General features: G+C 46.6%; 2 protein-coding genes across 2 annotated transcripts in view; both read left to right on the top strand.

Annotated features, from left to right (window-relative positions):
* The window catches only part of LOC146986534 (uncharacterized), a 1,046,957-nt gene that overhangs the window by 494,385 nt on the left and 527,572 nt on the right, over positions 1 to 25,000 (top strand). Inside the window, exon 12 of the mRNA XM_085780502.1 lies at positions 20,134 to 20,310. Coding sequence (XP_085636628.1) covers positions 20,134 to 20,310 — 177 coding nt within the window. The remainder of the gene's footprint in view (positions 1 to 20,133; positions 20,311 to 25,000) is intronic.
* Positions 3,294 to 16,675, top strand: LOC146986546 (protein NLRC3-like). Its single transcript, XM_085780387.1, has 3 exons — positions 3,294 to 3,386; positions 14,844 to 16,189; positions 16,495 to 16,675. Exons 1-3 carry the CDS (start codon positions 3,294 to 3,296, stop codon positions 16,673 to 16,675), a joined length of 1,620 nt encoding a protein of 539 aa, XP_085636513.1.

Raw genomic sequence — 25,000 nt, 5'->3', positions numbered from 1 at the left:
GGGAGAGGGGGAGAGACTTAGGGGGAGAGGGTAGAGAGAAAGAGGGAGAGGAAAGAGGAAGTGGGGGAGGAGAGAGAGAGAAGGGGGAGAAAGAGAGCGTAGAGAGATTTTTGATTTTTAAAACCAAACTTTTATTATCAGTCTGTCTTTTGTCACACAACTCTATCAAATTCAATCACACACTTGCGACAGAGCAAACCAGGACATAATCAACTGAGCAAAATGACGACAACAGAAAAAGACTCAGAAACTCAGGACTAGTGAGTCCTCCTGGACCGAACACAAAACACCATTTACAGCCCAGGTCTTCACAAAACCCTCTATCTGGTCCGTCAGCTTATAGAAGCTGAACTCCACCCTCAGCCGAGCTGCCAGCATCCCCGTTACCATAGCCACCACCTCCTGTGACCCCTGACCCCTCACCCTGTTCTTACGTGTTTTCCAAGTGACTAACTTTGCTAACCCTGAGATGTAGTTGATGAGTGTGTGTGTTGCCTTCTTCCTTGCGGAGTAGCGTGGCCCGTAGATGTATAAACAGGAAGTGAAGTGCTCCCCTAACCCCTGCACCCAGCCCTGCAGCAGCCTGAACAGAGGCTCCAGTCTGGGACACTGGACAAACAGGTGTTGTAATGTCTCAGTGTCGGAGCAGAAGGAGCAGCTGACCCCCGTGCTAGGATCAAGGTGTGCCAGATACCTGTTTGTAGCTATGGCCCCATGTACAATCCTCCACTGGAGGTCGCCCGTCCGTTTTTCAACGGGGGGTTTGTACAGGGACCGCCAACAACCTCCTGGAGAAGAGCCCCTGCCAAAAAAACTCAGTCCACCTCGACACCTTCAGCTCGGCCAGAGAGCGCAGGCCTGCCACCTTCAGGACGATGTTATACGCCTCCTTCCTCCCCAGAGACTCCAGGTCTCCCAGCTGTGGGGTCCTCAGAGAAAGCAGGAGGTCCTCCTCCTCACGCCACTGGCCAACCGCAGGAGAAACCATCAGGGCCGGAAACACATATTCATGCTGCTCATCCCACTGGTCCAGAACAGTCCGGTCCTTCACGAACCCCCTAAGAACCTCCGGCAGGGACCCACAGACCTCTGCCACCAGCCTGTGCAGCACTCTGCTGGACCTAATGCTGAGTCGCTCTGCCAGGTGAGGGATGGAGGTCCTTAGGAGGTGACCCAGCTTCAGGCAGCCGGCCTCCCTCAGTCTGATCCTGAGGCTGTCGGAGGACAGGACCCCCGAGGTGATGAAACTGTTCCACAGCAGCGGCTCTTCAAAGAGCCACATCCCCGGTGTTAAAACAGCCTTCCGCTGGAACGTGAAGACCTGCGCCGCCTCGAGCACCGACTGGTAAAAAGATGTTAAACCATTTAAGTCCACTGAGCTGAGCTCAAGCAGAAACAGATGTTTATCGTACCCGAGACGACCGGCCTTCCTCAGCAGCAGGCAGGCTGTGTCCATCCACGGCAGACCAAAACTGTACAGGAGTCTCTGGGCCGTCTGCAGCCTGAAAGCCGCGACCCGTGCCGCGATGTTGACCAGGCCCTGTCCACCCTCATGTACCGGCAGGTGCAGCACCGCTGATCTCAGCCAGTGGTGTCCCGACCAGAAGAACTCCACCGTCTTCCTCTGGATGGCTTCGACCAGGCCCCTCGGTGGCTGCAAGACCCTCAGCTTGTGCCAAAGGGTCGAGGCAACCAAGTTATTGACAATCAGGACTCTGCCCCTGTAGGAGAGCTGAGGGAGCAACCATTTCCACTTAGACAGTCTGGCACACACTTTCTCCATCACACCCTCCCAGTTCTTCTTCTGAAACTCCTCACTCCCCAGAAACACCCCCAGCACCTTCATGCCCTGCCTTCCCCAGCTCAGGTTCCCCGGTAACACCGGTGCCCCTGTTTCCCCCCACGACCCCAACTGCAAAGCCTCACTTTTCCCCCAATTTACCCTTGCTGAAGCAGCTTTGCTGAAAAGATCCAAGGCATGTGTTAAAAAAGACACATCTCCCTGATTCCGAATAAAGACATTAACATCATCAGCATAGGCCGAAACCACCAGTGGGGGGCGATGAAGCAACCCCGGAAAGGGAGAGAGGGGGAGACAGGGAGAGACTTAGAGGGAGGGAGGAAGATAGAGGGGGAGAGAGAAGAGAGGGGGAGGGAGGAAGGGCAGAGAGAAAGAGGGAGAGGAGAGAGGGAGGTGAGAGGGAAGGGGAGAGGGGGAGGAGAGAAGAGAAGAGGGAGGGAGAGGGGGAGAGACTTAGGGAGAGGGGGCAGAGAGAAAGAGGGGGAGGATAGATTAAGTGGGGGAGGAGAGAGAGAGAAGGGGGAGAAAGAGAGCGTAGAGAGAGGGGGAGACAGGGAGAGACTTAGAGGGAGGGAGGAAGAGAAAGAGAAAGGAGAGAGAGGGGAGGAGGGAAGGGGAGAGAGAGAGAAAGAGAGAAGGGGGGAGGGAGGAAGCGAGAGGGGGAGGAGAGAAGAGAGACCTTTGACCTTTAACTTTCCCTTTAATTCATCAAATACTTCACCTCCATAAAAGCAGAAGCATCAAATCAGCCACATACAGATCAACAGCAGCAACATGAACAAACATTCAGTGTTTCAGAGACTGAGGAGCAGAGACTGGTCGACTACACAACATAAAACACCACACACACACACACACACACACACACACACACACACACACACACTAATGCTGCGTTTAATACAACTCGGAAGTCGGGAAAAAAAAAAGAACTGAACAGGTCGGGAACTCGGGTATCATATCAGAGCTCCGACTTTCCGACTTGACGTCACGACAACATCAAAACATGGCGGCCCTCGTCTTAAACGGTTAGAATTTAGACATTTTAAGTTATTTGTTGAGGTTTTAATGCATATTTTTGTGTATTATTGCAGTAGCCTATATGAAATACGTTTATATTAAGCTGTGATTGTTGTATGGTGTGAAATTGCAGTCTGGAAATAACGTTAAACTGTTATCGAGGCTGTAACATTATATGTGCACTCATCTGCGGCGTCTCCTCTCCTCCAAAATAAACATCATTTACTGCTGCATTTATTTCTCGTATTCAGCGATGAGCCACAATAATACGCCAAACTTCCTTCAGGTATCCATGTTTTTTTTCTTCCGAGTTCCTGCAGCGTGAACGCAATGATGTCGGAAGTCGGACATTTCCGAGTTGGTAATCCCGACCTCCGAGTTGTTATGAACGCAGCAAAACTCCTCCAGGTCAGAGACCGTTCTGTAATACGTGAACTGCACCTTTAGCCGAGTGGCGACTGAACCCCTGAACATGAATGAGGCATCAGTCGACCCCAGACCTTCCATCCTGTTTCTGCTGCTCAGCCTGATGCTCGTTGCTGCTGCGGCTTCACCTATGAGGGAGGTGACCACGGAGACCAGGACCAGGACCAGGACCAGGACCAGGACCAGGACCAGGACCAGGACCAGGACCTGAACCAGGACCAGGACCAGGACCTGAACCAGGACCAGGACCAGGACCAGGACCAGGACCAGGACCAGGACCAGGACCAGGACCAGGACCAGGACCAGGACCAGGACCAGGACCAGGACCTGAACCAGGACCAGGACCAGGACCAGAACCAGAACCAGGACCAGGACCAGGACCAGGACCAGGACCAGGACCAGGACCAGAACCAGGACCAGGACCAGGACCAGGACCAGGACCAGAACCAGAACCAGGACCAGGACCAGGACCAGGACCAGGACCAGGACCAGAACCAGAACCAGGACCAGGACCAGGACCAGAACCAGGACCAGGACCAGGACCAGGACCAGGACCAGCTGGAACCAGGACCAGGACCAGAACCAGAACCAGGACCAGGACCAGGACCAGGACCAGGACCAGAACCAGGACCAAGACCAGGACCAGGACCAGGACCAGGACCAGGACCAGCTGGAACCAGGACCAGGACCAGAACCAGAACCAGGACCAGGACCAGAACCAGGACCAGGACCAGGACCAGGACCAGGACCAGGACCAGGAACCAGGAACCAGGACCAGGACCAGGACCAGGACCAGGACCAGAACCAGGAACCAGGACCAGGACCAGGACCAGGACCAGAACCAGAACCAGGACCAGGACCAGGACCAGGACCAGGAACCAGGACCAGGACCAGGACCAGGAACCAGGACCAGGACCAGGACCAGGACCCGGACCAGAACCAGAACCAGGACCAGAACCAGAACCAGGACCAGAACCAGGACCAGGACCAGCTGGAACCAGGACCAGGACCAGGACCAGGACCAGAATCAGAACCAGGACCAGAACCAGGACCAGGACCAGGACCAGGACCAGGACCAGGACCAGAACCAGAACCAGGACCAGAACCAGGACCAGGACCAGCTGGAACCAGGACCAGGACCAGGACCAGAACCAGGACCAGAACCAGGACCAGGACCAGGACCAGGACCAGCTGGAACCAGGACCAGGACCAGGACCAGAACCAGGACCAGAACCAGGACCAGGACCAGGACCAGAACCAGGACCAGGACCAGGACCAGGACCAGGACCAGGACCAGGACCAGGACCAGGACCAGAACCAGGACCAGGACCAGCTGGAACCAGGACCAGGACCAGGACCAGGACCAGAACCAGAATCAGAACCAGGACCAGGACCAGAACCAGGACCAGGACCAGCTGGAACCAGGACCAGGACCAGGACCAGGACCAGGACCAGGACCAGGACCAGAATCAGAACCAGGACCAGGACCAGGACCAGAACCAGAACCAGGACCAGAACCAGAACCAGAACCAGGACCAGAACCAGGACCAGGACCAGGACCAGGACCAGGACCAGAACCAGGACCAGGACCAGGACCAGGACCAGGACCAGAACCAGGACCAGGACTCAAAAACTGGTTATGACAACAGAGTTGATCTGTTGGTCCAGTTTAAAATCACTGTCAAGCTTTACTCAAGATTAGAAACTCCTCCTCTTCCTCCTCCTCCTCCTCCTCCTCCTCCTCCTCCTCCTCCTCCTCCTCCTCCTCCTTCTCCTTCTCCTCCTCCTTCTCCTTCTCCTCCTCCTCCTCCTCTTCCTCCTCCTCCTCCTCTGAACACATCAGGTCCACTGTAGCAAGTAGCCGTCCTGAACCAATCAGAGAGAGATGAAAATAATGCTGATAATGTGATTGGCCACCAGTGACACGCCCACTTGTTACACATGATGATTTATTCTTTCTAATCCCAGAGTCAGAGATGAACTCAGCACAATCAGCTTCTGTTCCCCACAGAAAAACACCTGTAAGATGTGTGTGTGGGTGTGTGTGTGTTCTTGTATTTACTACGTTGTGAGGACCGTCGAGAGTTTTTAACCAACAGAGTGAGGACATTTAGGGGAAGTGAGGACATTTTGGCCGGTCCTCACTTTTTCCACGGGCTGTTTGAGGGTTAAGACTTTAGGTTAGGTTTAAATTAGGTTCAGAGTAATGGTTAAGGTTAGGGTAAGGGGCTAGGGAACACATTATGTCAATGAGTGCATTTCTATAAGGAGTTCATCATGATTCTCCTTGTATCCTCCTGGTTTCTGTGTGGACTTACATTTAGTTGTGGTTGTGTTTTCCATATATGGTCGTGTTGCCAGACCGGGGCGAGTTAAGTTACAACACTGAGACACAAATTAGTTGATGACAACATGTGTGATGAATAAGATAGAGAACAGACTGAGCTGTAACTTGTAGTGGAGTGTCTTTAAATCTCTCAGCAGCTCTTCTACCACAGCTGGATCTCAGCTCACTGTTTATTCATGGTGTCAGAGTTCACCTGTCCATACAGGTGTAATACCAGGAGTTACCCAGCAGGTGGCGCCACTCTACTGTAGAAAGAGACTTCCCCTCCCTCTGTCACCATGAACTTGTGATTTTCTGTAAATGCTGAGGAGGAACTGAAAGAAAAGATGTTCAGATGCCATTTTAGAGTGAACGGAGCAGAAGGAGAGAAACTGAAGTCTGAGACGAGTGAGTGTCAACAGAACATTATTACAATTAATATTATTGTTGTTGTTGTTGTTGTTGTGTCAGAGTGTGAGAGTCAGTGTGTCTGTGTGGACTGTGGAGGGAAGAAGAGTCAGACGTAGTCCGTACATACGTCAGCCAACACGTTCTCACTCCCAGTGCGTCAACCCCCTGACGAACGGTCACTGTCCCTCCTCGTCACATGCCTGACTCATTAGGTACCCGTTTTTCGTCATGAGGTGACGAGCGGGGATTTCAATTCATTCCAATGCAACCCCCTTCGCGGCGATATGTGACGCTCAGAGTAAAGTGATCCAGCCGACCGGACGCGGCGCTGAACGACGCACTGAGCTGGAAAACTTTTTTTCCCCTTTGAAGCTTTATTGAACCTGGTGTGTCTGACATAGCTTTCATCCAAGCCGTCATTTTGGTTATTATTTATTTACTGATCTTGGCGTTGGTGCAGAATAATAAATAAACAAACAAACAAACAAATAAATAAATTACATCCTTGTCGGAAGACCAGACGGGGTGGGGGTGTGTAATAAATAAATAAAGAAATAAATATTTTTGTCCCGTGCGTAATTGTCAAGATCCGCATTTCGATTAAACTCGCCTTTCTTCTTTTGTACGAGTTGTTGGACGACTGCATTTTCATTTCATTTACTTATTTCCCTGTCCTAAGTCATGTTTATGGATACACAGTTGAACATATTGTCATTTTACCCTCGGCATTTTCCCCTCACTTTGCTGAATATCTGTTGATTCATGTCATAAACACGTTTTGTTCATTAAAAATATGTGGTGTTTATTAAAAATATGTTGTTCATTCAAATCGGTTGTTGTTCATTGCAGAACAATAGAATATTAATACGGTGATTTATATACAGATATTGATCGCGCAGTGTGACCACAATCACTACGCACGGAGGCGTGAGGGACATTTGAAACAGCTGTATCAATCGTCCCTGCAGCGACTATACTGACACTTCAACCTGTTTTGGCTCTAAACTTCAAAACTATGACATTGCATAGTTTAGGACCTGTTTATGTACGAATTCATCTGTTGTTAGGTCATATTATTATTGCATGAAACACACAATACAACTTTTGATCACAAAAAAACTACCGCACATAACATTTTACTTTCCGTAGTAAAAAAAAACAGGTTCGCGCTAATAACTTTTGAATGGCGTGACGTAATTTCACAAGCTTTCCCAGGATTGGTCGGTGTTGAGTGCTGAACTAGAGGATGTGACGTCATTGCAACGGCGCCACCGGTCGCGACCATAGACTGCGACACTGCCATCTACGGCGTCTGGACGGAACTACAACACCTTAACAGTGTGTTTGTGATCATGAGGAGTGGAAATTAAGCCATGTTGATTTAATTCAACAGCATGTGAATAAACAGTGAGGAATCAGAACAGTTAGACAGCTCTTTTTCAACAAAGTCCAAATAATTCAAGTAACTCAAGTCATATAGGCCTTTTTTTTTTTAATTGCAGAAAACAACATTTCTCCCCCCTTCTCCCTCCTCCCGCCCAGGAACCTTAGTTTATAATATAGTGTAGAATGAACCCGTCCACTGTAGTAATGTTTATGCACAACTGCACCACTTTAGCCAGCTCCTTTATTTCTGGTTTTACATTGGACAAACTGATTAAGGCTCCATTTTCAGGAGACACAGCTATTCTTTAATAACTTCCACATTCGTTGGGTTACGTTCAGAGGTTTATCAGGGCAGGGCCTAGGGTCATCCAGTGTTAGCAATTACAGACCCATCTGACCTTCACAGGGGTCACAGGTCAACTTTTCATGTGAAATTTGACGATTTTTGCTATCAATTCAGGCATAAAACACCAATACTTGGAGCTGGGAAGCTGAAATCTTTAGATTCTAGTCCAGACCTTGGAGCAGATTGAAGATCAGAGCTGTGCTCCACTCAGAAGTGTCCAAAATGGCCATGGTAAGTGTCAAAGGTCACAGGGGTCAAACATCAAAGTTAATCCTAACAAAACACACACGCTTTAAGTAATCATCATGAAATTTAGATGAGTTGTATATCAGAGAGTCCTCTATCATTATATTGTATTCCCATTGCTCTGGGGGCCACGGGGGGCTCCTGGGGGCCACTTCGCTTTCCCATGCTCTCACAGATTTGGGTGTCGGGTCAGTGGATAAGGGCCTCACAATGAGTCCACAGGCCAAGTTTCAAGTGATTCGGTTGGTTTCTATGGAAACAGCGGCCTCCTGGAGACAGAGGAATGCGGCTGTTTGAAGCCCCGCCTCTCGAAAAGTAATGGCTCAATCAGGACCGAACGCACATCAACGCGTTCGTCTTGGGCCCCCGGAACCACTGATATCAAATTCAGAACTGTACGACTTTTAGAAATATATTTCATCCATTTCAGCTTTTCAGATTCAGAGCCTCTCAGACTTAAGGCCTGAGAGACCTTCTGAGTCAGAAAAGCTGAAATGGATGAAATATATTTCTAAAAGTCGTACAGTTCTGAATTTGATATCAGTGGTTCCGGGGGCCCAAGGACGAACGCGTTGATGTGCGTTCGGTCCTGATTGAGCCATTACTTTTCGAGAGGCGGGGCTTCAAACAGCCGCATTCCTCTGTCTCCAGGAGGCCGCTGTTTCCATAGAAACCAACCGAATCACTTGAAACTTGGCCTGTGGACTCATTGTGAGGCCCTTATCCACTGACCCGACACCCAAATCTGTGAGAGCATGGGAAAGCGAAGTGGCCCCAGGGGCCCCCGTGGCCCCCAGAGCAATGGGAATACAATATAATGATAGAGGACTCTCTGATATACAACTCATCTAAATTTCATGATGATTACTTAAAGCGTGTGTGTTTTGTTAGGATTAACTTTGATGTTTGACCCCTGTGACCTTTGACACTTACCATGGCCATTTTGGACACTTCTGAGTGGAGCACAGCTCTGATCTTCAATCTGCTCCAAGGTCTGGACTAGAATCTAAAGATTTCAGCTTCCCAGCTCCAAGTATTGGTGTTTTATGCCTGAATTGATAGCAAAAATCGTCAAATTTCACATGAAAAGTTGACCTGTGACCCCTGTGAAGGTCAGATGGGTCTGTAATTGCTAACACTGGATGACCCTAGGCCCTGCCCTGATAAACCTCTGAACGTAACCCAACGAATGTGGAAGTTATTAAAGAATAGCTGTGTCTCCTGAAAATGGAGCCTTAATCAGTTTGTCCAATGTAAAACCAGAAATAAAGGAGCTGGCTAAAGTGGTGCAGTTGTGCATAAACATTACTACAGTGGACGGGTTCATTCTACACTATATTATAAACTAAGGTTCCTGGGCGGGAGGAGGGAGAAGGGGGGAGAAATGTTGTTTTCTGCAATTAAAAAAAAAAAAGGCCTATATGACTTGAGTTACTTGAATTATTTGGACTTTGTTGAAAAAGAGCTGTCTAACTGTTCTGATTCCTCACTGTTTATTCACATGCTGTTGAATTAAATCAACATGGCTTAATTTCCACTCCTCATGATCACAAACACACTGTTAAGGTGTTGTAGTTCCGTCCAGACGCCGTAGATGGCAGTGTCGCAGTCTATGGTCGCGACCGGTGGCGCCGTTGCAATGACGTCACATCCTCTAGTTCAGCACTCAACACCGACCAATCCTGGGAAAGCTTGTGAAATTACGTCACGCCATTCAAAAGTTATTAGCGCGAACCTGTTTTTTTTACTACGGAAAGTAAAATGTTACGTGCGGTAGTTTTTTTGTGATCAAAAGTTGTATTGTGTGTTTCATGCAATAATAATATGACCTAACAACAGATGAATTCGTACATAAACAGGTCCTAAACTATGCAATGTCATAGTTTTGAAGTTTAGAGCCAAAACAGGTTGAAGTGTCAGTATAGTCGCTGCAGGGACGATTGATACAGCTGTTTCAAATGTCCCTCACGCCTCCGTGCGTAGTGATTGTGGTCACACTGCGCGATCAATATCTGTATATAAATCACCGTATTAATATTCTATTGTTCTGCAATGAACAACAACCGATTTGAATGAACAACATATTTTTAATAAACACCACATATTTTTAATGAACAAAACGTGTTTATGACATGAATCAACAGATATTCAGCAAAGTGAGGGGAAAATGCCGAGGGTAAAATGACAATATGTTCAACTGTGTATCCATAAACATGACTTAGGACAGGGAAATAAGTAAATAAAATGAAAATGCAGTCGTCCAACAACTCGTACAAAAGAAGAAAGGCGAGTTTAATCGAAATGCGGATCTTGACAATTACGCACGGGACAAAAATATTTATTTATTTATTTATTTATTACACACCCCCACCCCGTCTGGTCTTCCGACAAGGATGTAATTTATTTATTTGTTTGTTTGTTTGTTTATTTATTATTCTGCACCAACGCCAAGATCAGTAAATAAATAATAACCAAAATGACGGCTTGGATGAAAGCTATGTCAGACACACCAGGTTCAATAAAGCTTCAAAGGGGAAAAAAGTTTTCCAGCTCAGTGCGTCGTTCAGCGCCGCGTCCGGTCGGCTGGATCACTTTACTCTGAGCGTCACATATCGCCGCGAAGGGGGTTGCATTGGAATGAATTGAAATCCCCGCTCGTCACCTCATGACGAAAAACGGGTACCTAATGAGTCAGGCATGTGACGAGGAGGGACAGTGACCGTTCGTCAGGGGGTTGACGCACTGGGAGTGAGAACGTGTTGCGTCAGCACATTGTCTCAGATTCACCTCCACACAACTTCTTCAAACTCAGAAGAAACATCAAAGGTCAAAGGTCACGGTGACTGGATGATCATGGATTTAATGTCAAAGTCATAGACACATACACGTAGATGCTGCATTCAGGCTTGTCAACACGTCAACACAGCCGCCATCTTGGGTACTATGAGTGGTGGAGGTCAACGACTGGATCAAACAAGGACGTGATTATAGTTTGTCCTCGGTGGATTTGGGTGTGTCTTGATTCTGTGTGTGTGTGTGTGTGTGTGTGTGTGTGTGTGTGTGTTACTGGTTTCCCTCTCAGACTGACTGAAGTCCTGAAGATGAGTGTTAATGTGGAGGAACAGGAGGGCAGATCAAAGTCTCTGGAGAGTGACCGGTCCAAACATGAACCTCCAGACTCACAGTAAGAGACCAGATAGAAACCTGAAGTGTGTGTGATGTCAGAGAAGAGGAAATGTGTGTGTGTGTGTGTGTGTGTCCACTGATCAATGTGATGAGAATAAAAACATGTTTGTGTTTGCAGAGGTCAGAACCACAGACTGAGAGCAGAGTCTCCAGGATCCATCTGTCTGTCTATGAAGAGTGACATGTCCATGGAAAAACCTATAAACTTCAGTCTTGGACCTGGACCTCCAGAGTCACAGTAAGAAACCAGATTCAGACCAGTGTGCAGGGTTTGGAGGGTTACTTTACAAATGTAATCCAGTATAATTACAAACTACATTTAAAGGAGCTTGAGGCAAGATCGAGGAATAAAACTCACTAGCGATACAACGTCCGTAGCAGCCGTCAGGGTTACTGCAGCCATCAGCCAAGCTGGTGCGGGAGCGCGCATCAACTCAGCTGATGCTGTGACAGTGACACTGTGGCTGAATTGGAAACGGCATAACGTTACTATACCAGTGTTTTCCACTAATCAGCCGCCACAGTTTGGTTTGTGTCCGCCGCAGCAGTCTCTCACAGAAAAAAAAGAACAGCTTTCACTATCTCTCATCTCTGCCAGTCAGCCCCTCTACCTGCTGTCTCTCTCACGACACACACACACACGCACGCACGCACGCACGCACGGCGCCTGGCAGTTAATAAACAGTAAATGCGCCGTGCCGCGCTCATTGTACAGTGCTCAATTTACCGCGACACCGTGAGGTTGACCGCCCGGGCATCCCGTCAACACACCGGCCGCCGCCGCCTCTGTGAGCTGCTGGTGCCGCTCGGCTGCTCTAGTGGCTCTGCTGAATTTCCTTACAGGCGTTGTTTGGATAAACTGACCACGGATGAATCAATCGGCTCATTGTAAAACTATTTATTTATTTATTGAAGTAGCCTAAATATGGTGATTTTTGTACGTACAGAGCCCCAAGGCTGCGCTGCTCACACACACATGAAGCTTCACTTTTCATTCAAATGAACTAATCCGACTGCCACAGTGCCACTGTTAGATTTCATCAATGAGACCAGCATTTATCTCCTAAAAACAATTAAACCAGCCGGCAGAAAACCTCTAAAAACCTGTGGGGAAGTTACTCGGCTCGTTTTCTTCCCTGGGAGGAGGACAGCTGTTGCCCGGCCGATGAGCTCAGTTCCCCGGCTGCAGCCTCTGTGACGAGCCGCTGCTGCTGCTGCGTGTGTGTGGCTCTGCACTCCTCCGAAAAATGTCGGAGCAAATCTAGTACTTACAGACGTTATTTGGATAAACTGGCAACAGATTGGTAATCTAAACCGTCACTTTCTCGCATGAAAAAATATTAAAATGTAAGAAAGTGACGTTATTTCTCTACTCGCTGCTCACATGACTGTTCAGGCTGCAAGACATCCGCCGACCGCTGGGCGCAAGCGGAGGAAAGCCGAAGCTGTCGAGGACGCGCATGCAGTGTCATTTGACGTCACATCCACGGACAGCGCGGGAAATTCGTCCCCAGAATTGCAGCGCATTATGCAGCACACAGCCTGTTCAAGGCAACGGAGAGATACGCAAGTGGGCTCATTCTTTTTGGTTTTTAACGCTTCATCGCCCATTAGCAGTAAAAAACTTAAAACGCATGTGCATTTCTTGCCTCATGAACCTTTAAAATAATGTAATCAGTAACTTACTCTAAGTATGACACAATTAAAGTTATGTACTGGATTACTTTTAGTTACTATTAGGTTACTTTAATACCAAATAATTAAGAATATCACACAACCAGCACACATCAATCGATAAGATCACTCAAAACAGGAACTCACGGAGCATCCCGTAAATTTCAAAATAAAACACGATGGACAATCTTCTGTGCCATCAGTGATCAATGTGATGTGAATAAAAACATGTTTGTGTTTGCAGAGGTCAGAACCACAGACTGAGAGCAGAGTCTCCAGGATCCATCTGTCTGTCCATGAAGAGTGACAGGTCCAAAGATTGGCCTCTAGCCTTCAAGTCTGGACCTGGACCTGGACCTGGACCTGGACCTGGACCTCCAGAGTCCCGGTAAGAGACGGTTTCTACTGTAAACTGAGCTGAAGGTGATTCAGTCATTAGACTCATGTGAAGGAAACAGAGAGAAACCAGGAACCAGATCCATCAGACTCTGAAGGTTCACAACAAACCTCAGAGACAGAAACATGCACACACACTCTGTCCATCAGACTGATGAAGCACAGCGTCCTCATGTTCCTGTGTCATCAGCCTCAGTCAGTGTGAACGTTGCTGCACCAACACTTTAATGATCCACACGTCTGAGTCTTTAAACTGAAGTCACAGTAGAGATTAAAGCAGCTGATACACACAGACTTTTATTTTGAAAAGTCAGGAACCAGACAGGAGTGATCAGTGTTACTGAAGCCCCGCCCCCTTGAGGAGGTTAACCAATCAGAGCTCAGATGTGGAGCTGTGACATGTTGTTGATCCAGAAATGTCTTGACAGGAGGAAGAGGAGTGGTGTCTCTGTGGACCAGCAGCTGTCCTGCTGTGGTCTCTGTCAGGACGTCCTGAAGGATCCAGTCTCCACCAGCTGTGGACACTGGTTCTGCAGACAGTGCTTCACCTCAGACTGGGACCAGTCTGGTTCTTCAGGACCCCCCTCCTGTCCCCAGTGTGGACAAAGACCCAGAACCAGAGGTGAGCTGCAGACAGCCAATCAGAGCAGCTGTCGACAAAGTGAGACTGAACATCTGTCTGCTGATGTGGTCATTTGTGAAACCAGGACCTGTTGTTTTCTCCAGAGTCATTGTTCCATCACATAGCACTGACATTTAAGATGATGATTCAAACCTTCTCTTTGTTGTCTGTAGTTTTTCTGTAGCTGATGAAAATAATCTGATCAGATTGTCAGACTCTCTGTCTTCAGTCTGACTCTGTCTCTTGTCTCTCAGCAGATCGTGGTCTGCAGGAGGTTTTAGATCAACATAAGATCAGTCTGAGGAGCAGATGTGAACGAGTGACTGAAGGAACTGAGGGAACAGGAAGTGGAACAGGAAGTGGAACCCTCCTCAACAGGATCTACACTGAGCTCTACATCACAGAGGGACAGAGTGAAGAGGTTAATACCCAACATGAGGTGAGACAGCTGGAGACAACGTCCAAGAAGAAGACCCTCCATGACACTCCAATCAAGTGCAACGACATCTTTAAAGACTTACCTGTCCAACAGAGAGAGGACGTCTCTACGGTCTCACCTGTCCACCAGAGAGAGGACGTCTCTACGATCTCACCTGTCCACCAGAGAGAGGACGTCTCTACGATCTCACCTGTCCAACAGAGACCCATCAGAGTGGTTCTGACCAACGGCGTCGCTGGCGTTGGAAAAACCTTCTCGGTGCAGAAGTTCACTCTGGACTGGGCCAAGGGCTTGGAGAACCAAGATGTCAGTCTGCTGGTTCTGCTTTCGTTCAGGGAGCTGAACCTGATCAGAGATCAGCGGTTGAGTCTTCTCGGGCTGCTCCATGTTTTCCATCCAACATTACAGAAGGTCACAGCAGAGCAGCTGGCTGTCTGTAAACTTCTCTTCATCTTTGACGGCCTGGATGAAAGCCGACTGTCACTGGACTTCAACAACAGGGAGGTTGTGTCTGATGTCACACAAACGTCATCAGTCAACGTGCTGCTGACAAACCTCATCCAGGGGAATCTGCTTCCCTCGGCTCTGGTCTGGATCACCTCCAGACCTGCAGCAGCCAATCAGATCCCTCCTACATGTGTTGACAGGGTAACAGAGGTCCGAGGCTTCACTGACGCCCAGATAGAGGAGTACTTCAGGAGGAGGTCCAGTGATGAAGATCTGTCCAGAAGAATCATCTCACACATCAAGACGTCCAGGACGCTCCACATCATGTGTCAAGTCCCAGTCTTCTGCTGGATCAGTGCTACAGTTCTGGAGCACATGTTGACCACAGACCAGAGAGGAGAACTGCCCAAGACCACGACTGACCTGTTCTCACACTTCCTGCTGGTCCAGACAAAGAGGAAGAAGAACAAGTACGGTGAAGGACATGAGACGAGTCCACAGGAGCTGACGGAGGCCGACAGGGAAGTTCTTCTGAAGCTGGGGAGGCTGGCGTTTGAACAGCTGCAGGAAGGAAACATCATGTTCTACCAAGAAGACCTGGAGCAGTGTGGTCTGGATGTCACAGAGGCCTTGGTGAACTCAGGACTCTGTACTGAGATCTTCAAAAGAGAGAGTGTGATCTTCCAGAAAACAGTCTACTGCTTTGTTCATCTGAGTGTTCAGGAGTTTCTGGCTGCAGTCTACATGTTCCACTGTTTCACCAACAGGAACACACAGGTCCTCAAGAAGTTCCTTGAAGAACAAGTCAAGGAACATTATTTCAGTGACTTGTCCTTAGCAGAAAAAGACGGTGGCGGCAGTAGCAGCGGCAGCAAAGAAGAAAAAGAAGAAAACTACAAACAGAGAGAGAAACCAAAACAGAAGTCTTTGTTTAAGAAGGTTCTGAATATGTTTGGATTCAATGCAAGCAGTCCTCCACAGATCAATAACAGTCCTCTAACCCTGGATGTCTTCCTGCAGGGAGCCATGCAGAAATCCCTCTGCAGTAGAAACGGTCACCTGGACCTGTTTGTCCGCTTCCTTCATGGCCTCTCTCTGGAGTCCAACCAGAGGCTGTTAGGAGGTCTGCTGGGTCAGACAGACAACAGTCCAGAAACCATCCAGAGAACCATCAACAACCTGAAGTGGATGAAGACTGATGAAATCTCTCCTGACAGAAGCATCAACATCTTCCACTGTCTGACGGAGATAAAGGACCAGTCAGTTCATCAGCAGATCCAACAGTTCCTCAAGTCAGAGAACAGATCAGAGGAGAAACTCTCTGAGATCCAGTGTTCAGCTCTGGCCTACATGCTGCAGATGTCAGAGCAGGTTCTGGATGAGTTGGACCTGAAGAAGTACAACACATCAACTCAGGGACGATGGAGACTGATCCCAGCTGTGAGGAACTGCAGGAAGGCTCGGTGAGTCCAGACATGATCAATATAATTATTGATTAGCAGTTTAGATCAGTAGTTCAGATAAACACAATTTTTCTTTTCATTATTCTTAGTTTGACTTTGAAAACATTATGTCAGGGATAATATAGAATGAGCAGACTTTGCTTGAGGGTCCCGTCCATCCTGTCAGAGTGATGAGGATCAACTCAGTCAGAGAAGATGAGCTGAAGCTCAGATGTTCATCACATCATCAGATGCATCAACTGTGTTTTTACTGCAGCTTTCATCTGATTTGATTCTGACACATTTGATATTTTCTCTCTTCACAGACTTGTTGGTTGTGAACTCTCAGAGAGTCTCTGTGAAGTCGTGGCCTCAGCTCTGAAGTCCAACCCCTCCCACCTGACACAACTGGACCTGAGTAAAACCACCGACCTGAGTGATTCATCAGTGAAGGTTGTGTGTGCTGGACTGGAGAGTCCAAACTGTCGACTGGAGACTCTGAGGTGAGTTCACTGACTGGACCTGTTGGACTTTTGTCTGTGTTCAGTTCAAATGTGTGAAGTTCAGTTTGAAGCAGCGACTGATTGTGACTCCATGTTACTGCAGCTGGTAGAAGGTGAAGGGTCAGAGGTCACTCAAAGGTCAGTGTGGTGATGATGATGATGATGATGATGATGATGATGATGATGATGATGATGATGATGATGATGATGATGATCCGGCTCTCAGTGTGTGTAGCGGCCCTTGGTTCCCAAGAAAGGAGGCGGAGATTTCCTTACAGGTGCATGAGTTTATTGCTTTGATGTAGCACCGTGAAAACTATGAGGGAATATACAAAAAAAAACACAAGAAGAAAAAGTTAAACACATTACACTTCACAGACAACTTCCCCAACACAGATTAAAAAAAAACCCCAATTTATTACCATAAAAAAAAAGCAAATAAACAAAACTACATTTTATTAACCCATTACAAAATTACTAAAACCTTATTTAAGGAATTAAAATATAATGTGAACGGCATCACCCCAAAACAAAAAATAAAAAAAGACATCAAAAATAAAGTAATAGGGTACTCCGTTCGGCCCTGAAAAGCTCCTGGGTGGGGCTCGAGGTTAACCCGGCGCTGATTGGCTAAAGCTAGAGCAGCTCTGACGCCACCAGAAACCACCAAAACAACGGGCATTTTTAAAAGGGGGAGCAGAAGGGGAGCATTAGCCTAGCAGACACCGCTGTAAACAACAAGGAAACAGCAGTGGACCGACGGTGAGGTGCAGACATTGATTGCAGTCTACAGCACCGAGGAGATTCAGAGGGGGTTTGAGTCATTGCGGCGAAATGAAAATATCAGCGCACCTCGACACACTGGGGATCCATCACGCCACAAAACAATGCCGTGAGAAGTTAAAAAAAAAAAAAAAAAAAAAACTCAAGCAGGATTACAAACAACCGCCATGCGCACAAACACACAAACCAGAAACGCGCCTACCGCCTCAGCTCCTTCCATCCTTCTTCGTTGTTGTTATGATTTTTGTGCATGTGCTTGTGACCTGCCTGGGTGACGTCATGGTCGAAACTGTCGCACAGCGATTAAGCGGCGATCGAAACTCATGACGTCGCCGCGGGGTCCGACTCTGCAGTGGAAACACGGCCACTGAGAGGGCCGAGTGAGAGGACGGTTCCTGTAGAAGTTCCTACCCCCTCCCTTTACCAGGAACTCCTGCAGTGGAAACACGGCTAAAACCAAACTATAAGGGAACCTGCACCAACACAAAGATTACAAATAATTCAACAAAGAAAACTCACTCAACGAGCCACGGACATGGTTCAAACATAGCCAGCAGCACAAACACTGAGCCAGCCAGGGGAGAACAAAGGGAGGATGGTGGTGATGCGCACAGGTGAGCACACACACCCACAGGAAGAGCTTACAGGTGACAGTGGCCTCCTCCCTTTTATACCCCAGAAAACTGACCACTAGATGGCAGTAATACACTGACCTTTACATTTTTAGTTTGATTTTGAAAACATTACGTAAGGGTTAATATAGAAAGAAGGCTCTGCTTCAGGGTCCCGTCCATCCTGTGAGAGTGATGAGGATCAATGTTTCCTGTCAAACTCAGTCAGAGAAGATGAGCTGAAGCTCAGATGTTCATCACATCATCAGATGCATCAACTGTGTTTTTACTGCAGCTTTCATCTGATTTGATTCTGACACATTTGATATTTTCTCTCTTCACAGACTTGTTGGTTGTCAACTCTCAGAGAGTCACTGTGAAGTCGTGGCCTCAGCTCTGAAGTCCAACCCCTCCCACCTGACACAACTGGACCTGAGTAAAACCGACCTGAGTGATTCATCAGTGAAGGTTGTGTGTGCTGGACTGGAGAGTCCAAACTGTCGACTGGAGACTCTGAGGTGAGTTCACTGACTGGACCTGTTGGACTTTTGTCTGTGTTCAGTTCAAATGTGTGAAGTTCAGCTTGAAGCAGCGACTGATTGTGACTCCATGTTACTGCAGCTGGTAGAAGGTGAAGGGTCAGAGGTCACTCAGAGGTCAGTGTGGTGGTGATGATGATGATGATGATGATGATGATGATGATGATGATGATCCGGCTCTCAGCGTGCATATCTCTATTGCTGCCCAATTTGTGTAACGGCCCCCCACCATCTTGGACAGTTACGAATACAGGCTACAAAATAACAAGCTATTAATTAACTATATGCACTAAATGTAACGAGTGTTGTACCGATACCAATACTAGTATCAGTATGGCAGCCTAGTGCAGGAGGAAAAGTAAAAGAGTGGTAGTTAATCCTGTTTGTTCGCCTCGTTCGGCCGCTTCCGTTCCTGTGACGATCCGTGATCTCCTCCCGTTTGGTCCCGCTGGAGATGACTGTTGACTGTTGACTGACTGACGACTGACTGGTGCACGTTGACAACTCCCCCCTCTGGTGTGCGTGAGTAATTACCGATCGATTTTTGTTGGATTACTTTTGTTTTGGCTTTTTCCTTTTTTTATGACTGCCTTGGGTTTTCCCTGATATTTTCTGTTTTTGCTGAAGATCGGATTTTTTGTAGATTGAACTGAGACAAACAGTAATTAAAAGAACTTTGTTTATTGTTTATGTACCATTTAAATACATTTTTTTGGAAAAGAAAACAAAATAAGCTTTGGTTGTGTCCTGTTTTTTCTTGTTCTTGTGCTGGGTACAGTGTTTAAAGATGTTTTAAATGGAGGTTACATGCTTATCCGAAATTATTGGGTATTGATTAAGTGTGTGTCCTTTGTGGGGGTTAGAATTCAAGTCTGACACAGACTTATTGTCAGGACTCAGACGCCTGACTGGCACCCCTAGCACTAAAAATAAAAGTTGTACTAAAAAAAAACCGTCACAACGTGTATCTCATCTCATCTCATCTCATTATTATAAGACTTAAACGTCAGAGCTCTCTGTCTTCAGACTGTCTGGACCTGTCCCTGAACATCACACAGGGGCAACATGGAGCTATCTGTTGTGTTGGTCAAGAACAAGTTCAACTTAAAGTCAGAGTAAAAATGTTTAGGGTGTTTTTACTGTTCCTAAATGTAAAAATCTGTCACATTGGACCCTCAACATTATTTAAAGGTTAAATAATGTGTTACTTAAATATTTTTTTCCAGGTAGGCAATGAAAAAGTTCTACTGGATTATAGTATCAGAAGAAGAAAATCTCATATATTTTTTTTCAAACGGACCAACAGGTATTGATCAGATATTGATTGTATATTGACAGACTGATCTGAGGTCAGCAGCAGCTGGTGAATCTGTGCTGACATGTGGATGATGTGTGTAGAAGGCCACATGATGATGATCCACAACAACACAAGGACAAAGTCCCTCTACTCATTTACACACTGATCATTGATCAGGACACATCTGATCAATCATCAATCATTTCATCTTCTTCTTTTATTCTTTATTCAGATTGGAGGACTGCAGTTTGTCAGAGATCAGCTGTTCTTCTCTGGGCTCAGCTCTGAAGTCCAACCCCTCCCACCTGAGAGAACTGGACCTGAGCTGGAACAACAAGCTGCAGGATTCAGGAGTGAAGGGTCTGAGTGGTTTTCTGGAGAGTCCAGACTGTAGACTGGAGACTCTGAGGTCAGACTCTGTTTTATTTCTGTGCTCAGATGAATGTGATGTGAAAGTTGTGTTGATACTGAGCTGCAGACATGAGGCTGATATTCTACTGATCCACACTGAGGCTGTAGGACAGGGTAGGCAGGCGCTCACAGACCAAGACCAGGGCTGTGGGGGGTCGGCACCTCAGACAGCTCATCACACAACAACCTCACAACAAACACATTCATGCACAATGGTTCACACAGATCCAAGTCTTAAACATGTGCAACACCTTTTCCCCACAATCCATGCCGTCCTGACATCAGCTGTTATTAACACACAACTCAGATCAATAACAGGATCACATGTTGGAGCACCGCTCACATCACACAACAAACCTTTAACACAATCCACACTCAGACCTGAGCAACAAGGATGTTAACTGTACACAACAAGCTGTTATTACAAGGTTTACAACAGAGAAGACACACAACCAGGGCTGTGTGTGTGTGTGTGTGTAAAAGTGTCTAAGTGTCAGTAGGTTACAACTTGCTAACTGCTTGAAACAACAGCTGAGTGGCTGAATGAAACTAATCCGTCACCCTAATTGATTTAAATTGTCTTCTGTTGCTGATGCACGGCCTTGATAAACTTGGTTATTCATGTTATTCTAGTTGAGGATGTGGATGATCATGAGGGAGGGAGTAGTGGTGCAACAGATCAGTGTTTTTTTTTTTTTAATCAATTTTTTATTTTGTTTTATTTCATTACAATTCCATTTATCCATTCCCCTTGACCCCACCCTTTTCCCGGGGGTAACATTAGATTAATAATAATTATTATTATTATCAACAGTACATAGCAGACATATTCATAAGAAAGAGAAAAAACTAAACAAAACAAAAAGACAACAAAAACAACACACAAGCCCATCAAAACAACGCTTTGACTTTCTAGGTTGTGTACAGCTTCTACCTTTGCCTTTTGGGCACGAGCCCTGGAAACAGATCAGTGTTGATCCTTGATCGCTCTCCACGGATCGGCACGCAAGTGTTCCACAGGTCGTTGATGAAAACAAAGTTGTGAAGGTAGCGCAAAAAAAAAAAACTCTGCTCGTATAGGCAGCTTTATGTCGCGCACAACAACAAACAATAACAACCAATCAACCAGAATCAAAAACAAAAACTGTGACTGAGCAGGACTGTGATGTAAGTAACTCTAAAAACGACTTTCTGGTAAAAAGAGATTCACTTCCTGTGCTTTTATTTTGGCGATCCGGCGCCGGAAGTAACAAGCTCCCGTATCGTTGTTTTCTTTACGTTTCTCAAAGCAGACGGCAAACTGTGCAGTGAGGCATGATAATTCTGCTCCTAAAGGGTTCTACATAAAATGGTTAAGCACCCAGCTGGAATTGGGAACAAGGTATTGTGTAAACAACATGTTTTATGTCCGGTTATGTGTGATATGTTCGATTTAATGTGGGGGAAAATGCTAATTGTCATACGCTAATAGCGATGCTAATGTTAGCCTCTGTGTAGTGTGCATATGTTTGGCCTCATGGTGGTGATGTTGAGCTAACAATAGTCTTTGAATCTGTTATGTGTCTATGGCAAACGTTTTATTGTCATTATCTCATGTAAAATGTTGATTAAGGTTCATATATATTGTCATAAGGCATATTTTGGTGAAAATCATTCACAAAGGTTATTTTATTTACTTCATAAAAGCTCATTTTATTTCATTTATCTGTCCTTTAGCTCTACGGTGTTGAAAGAAGAACGGATATGAGTGAAAGGAAAAGGAGAATTATGTTCAAATAAGGATGACGGCTGAACATAAATAAAGGCTTCTTGAAAACATCAAGCTTCACCATTGTCTGGCTGTGGTTCGCTACATGTGATGGTGATTGGCTTACAGACCTTTGCTTGTGTCGTTTTCCTCCCTAACACACAGTAGCTCCAGTATTTTCTTTTCACTTCTATAGGAGTGTATGTTACAAAAAAACTGATTTACAACTGGTTGTTTATTTACCTGCTGTTCTGTACTGATTTCTATCAACCAGTCAGTGGATACAGATTGTTGCAAAGCGTTTCCCTCCTCCTGTGATATTAGAACAACGTTGGGGCGGTGCGTGGTGCAGTGGTTAAGGCGGCCGCCCCATGTAGAGGCAACAGTCCTCAACGCAGGCGTCCCCGGTTCGAATCCCGCGTCGGGCAGACCTTTCCTTCCTGCATGTCATTCCCCCTCTCTCTGCCTCCCCCTTTCCTGTCTATATCACTGTCTATCAAATAAAGGCAAAAACGCCAAAAAATATATACTTAAAAAAATATATATATATATGAACGACGTCATCAGCGACTGGTCGACGTCGACTCAACTTTCATAACATTAGAGTCGACTTTAAAAAATCTGAAGTCATGCAACTACTAACCACACACACAGTTTATCATCCTCTGTGTGTGTGTGTGTGTGTGTCTTTGATCCAGTTCAGTCCTGAATCAGAGAGTTGTAGTCAGTGTTTAGTCCAACAGGTATTGATCAGATATTGATTGTATATTGACAGACTGATCTGAGGTCAGCAGCAGCTGATGAATCTGTGCTGACATGTGGATGATGTGTGTAGAAGGCCACATGATGATGATCCACAACAACACAAGGACAAAGTCCCTCTACTCATTTACACACTGATCATTGATCAGGACACATCTGATCAATCATCAATCATTTCATCTTCTTCTTTTATTCTTTATTCAGATTGGAGTGGTCCAGTTTGTCAGAGATCAGCTGTTCTTCTCTGGGCTCAGCTCTGAAGTCCAACCCCTCCCACCTGAGACACCTGGACCTGAGCTTCAACAACAAGCTGAAGGATTCAGGAGTGAAGCGTCTGAGTGGTTTTCTGGAGAGTCCAGACTGTAGACTGGAGACTCTGAGGTCAGACTCTGTTTTATTTCTGTGCTCAGATGAATGTGATGTGAAAGTTGTGTTGATACTGAGCTGCAGACATGAGGCTGATATTCTACTGATCCACACTGAGGCTGTAGGACAGGGTAGGCAGGCGCTCACAGACCAAGACCAGGGCTCTGGGGGGTCGGCACCTCAGACAGCTCATCACACAACAACCTCACAACAAACACATGATGCACAATGGTTCACACAGATCCAAGTCTTAAACATGTGCAACACCTTTTCCCCACAATCCATGCCGTCCTGACATCAGCTGTTATTAACACACAACTCAGATCAATAACAGGATCACATGTTGGAGCACCGCTCACATCACACAACAAACCTTTAACACAATCCACACTCAGACCTGAGCAACAAGGATGTTAACTGTACACAACAAGCTGTTATTACAAGGTTTACAACAGAGAAGACACACAACCTGGGCTGTGTGTGTGTGTGTCTAAGTGTCAGAGAGAGAGTAGGTTAAAACTTGCTAACTGTTAGCCACCGTAGCTCAGGCGTTGGTCTCCCGTCAGATAAAAGCTGCTGTTGTTCTTCAGATGAAGCTCATTAAGGTGTTCACCTCTCCAGTGGAGCATCACTGCAGTTGAATTAGCTGCTAAACTGCTGGAGGCTAAAAAGCCAGGGGACACGTCTGTGTGTTGACCATTCACCAAGGCAACGTGAACAGAAGTGCAGCTCAGACATGGAGCAGTTAAGTTAAGAGGCAGCGTAGCGTTGTGCCTCTTCACCTCCATGTGAACTCTCTGTGGGAACTTACTGCACATGTGCAAACAGCCACATACACACCGTACTGACAGAAGAGGCAGAGCAGCTCTGGGCCTTTGCTCTGTAATACTACACATGGCTGAGTGGTTTGTGCAGCTGCTGCCTGGACAGAAGCTAGCTCTGTTTACTGGCTTTTATTAGACCATGAAAATCACCACATTCTGACACATTGAACTTGTAGTAAAGTTATCTGAAAGTCAAAAAGAATCCAACTTTAGATGAAGTGAATACATCAAAGCCCTGACTGCACCTCACTGGTTTTTAGTCCAGTCTCTGTTTCTCTTCATGTTTCACCTCCACTACAGAAACACATGTGATGTATCAGACAATAACTGATCTATAATCAATAGCTGCTGGCTCCACCTCTTTCCTGAGGCTCTGTGATGTTTACAGTGAAACATTCAAAGCCAACATCCCATAATAAGCACGTGTGTTTCAGGTTTTTCTGTCTCTGAGCTTCACTCAACATGTGTTTCTACACGTTAGTTGTCATGGTAACAGAGTTCAGCCTCACATGTTTGTTGTCTTGAGCATGGTCAGTAAATCTCTGATCAATGTGGCTGCACAACATGAGTTTGTCTGGATGGAGCCACAGGTGGAGCTGACAGGTGAAGAGGCGGAGTCACTGCGTCTGTGTTGAAGCAGCAGCAGCTTCTCATGAATATTAATGAGCTGTTTTCTCTCTATGTGACTGTTTAACCTGCTTCCTGCTGCTTCAGCTGTTGGACTTTGATTTTCTAAACTTGTTCTTTCTGAAGCTTCTTCAGCTCTGAACAGATGATGAGACACTGAACGCTGTCAACAAGGAGCTTTGTCCTCAACTCACTGCTTTTATTCTTTATTCAGATTGTGGAACTGCAGCTTGTCAGAGATCAGCTGTTCTTCTCTGGTCTCAGCTCTGAAGTCCAACCCCTCCCACCTGAGAGAACTGAACCTGAACTTGAACAACCTGCAGGATTCAGGAGTGAAGCATCTGAGTGGTTTTCTGGAGAGT

Source organism: Trachurus japonicus, chromosome 6 (genome assembly GCF_045865225.1).
Source record: "Trachurus japonicus isolate A0001 chromosome 6, Traja_1.0".
Classification (NCBI taxonomy): Eukaryota; Metazoa; Chordata; class Actinopteri; order Carangiformes; family Carangidae; genus Trachurus; species Trachurus japonicus.
This window is presented reverse-complemented; position numbering and strand designations above follow the sequence as displayed.

Coding starts and splice junctions, on each gene's coding strand:
- LOC146986546 (XM_085780387.1), top strand. CDS start 3,294: ATGAATGAGGCATCAGTCGACCCCAGACCTTCCATCCTGTTTCTGCTG. Junction 3,387..14,843: donor CGGCTTCACCTATGAGGGAG/GTGACCACGGAG, acceptor AACCTCATCCAG/GGGAATCTGCTTCCCTCGGC. Junction 16,190..16,494: donor AGGAACTGCAGGAAGGCTCG/GTGAGTCCAGAC, acceptor CTCTCTTCACAG/ACTTGTTGGTTGTGAACTCT.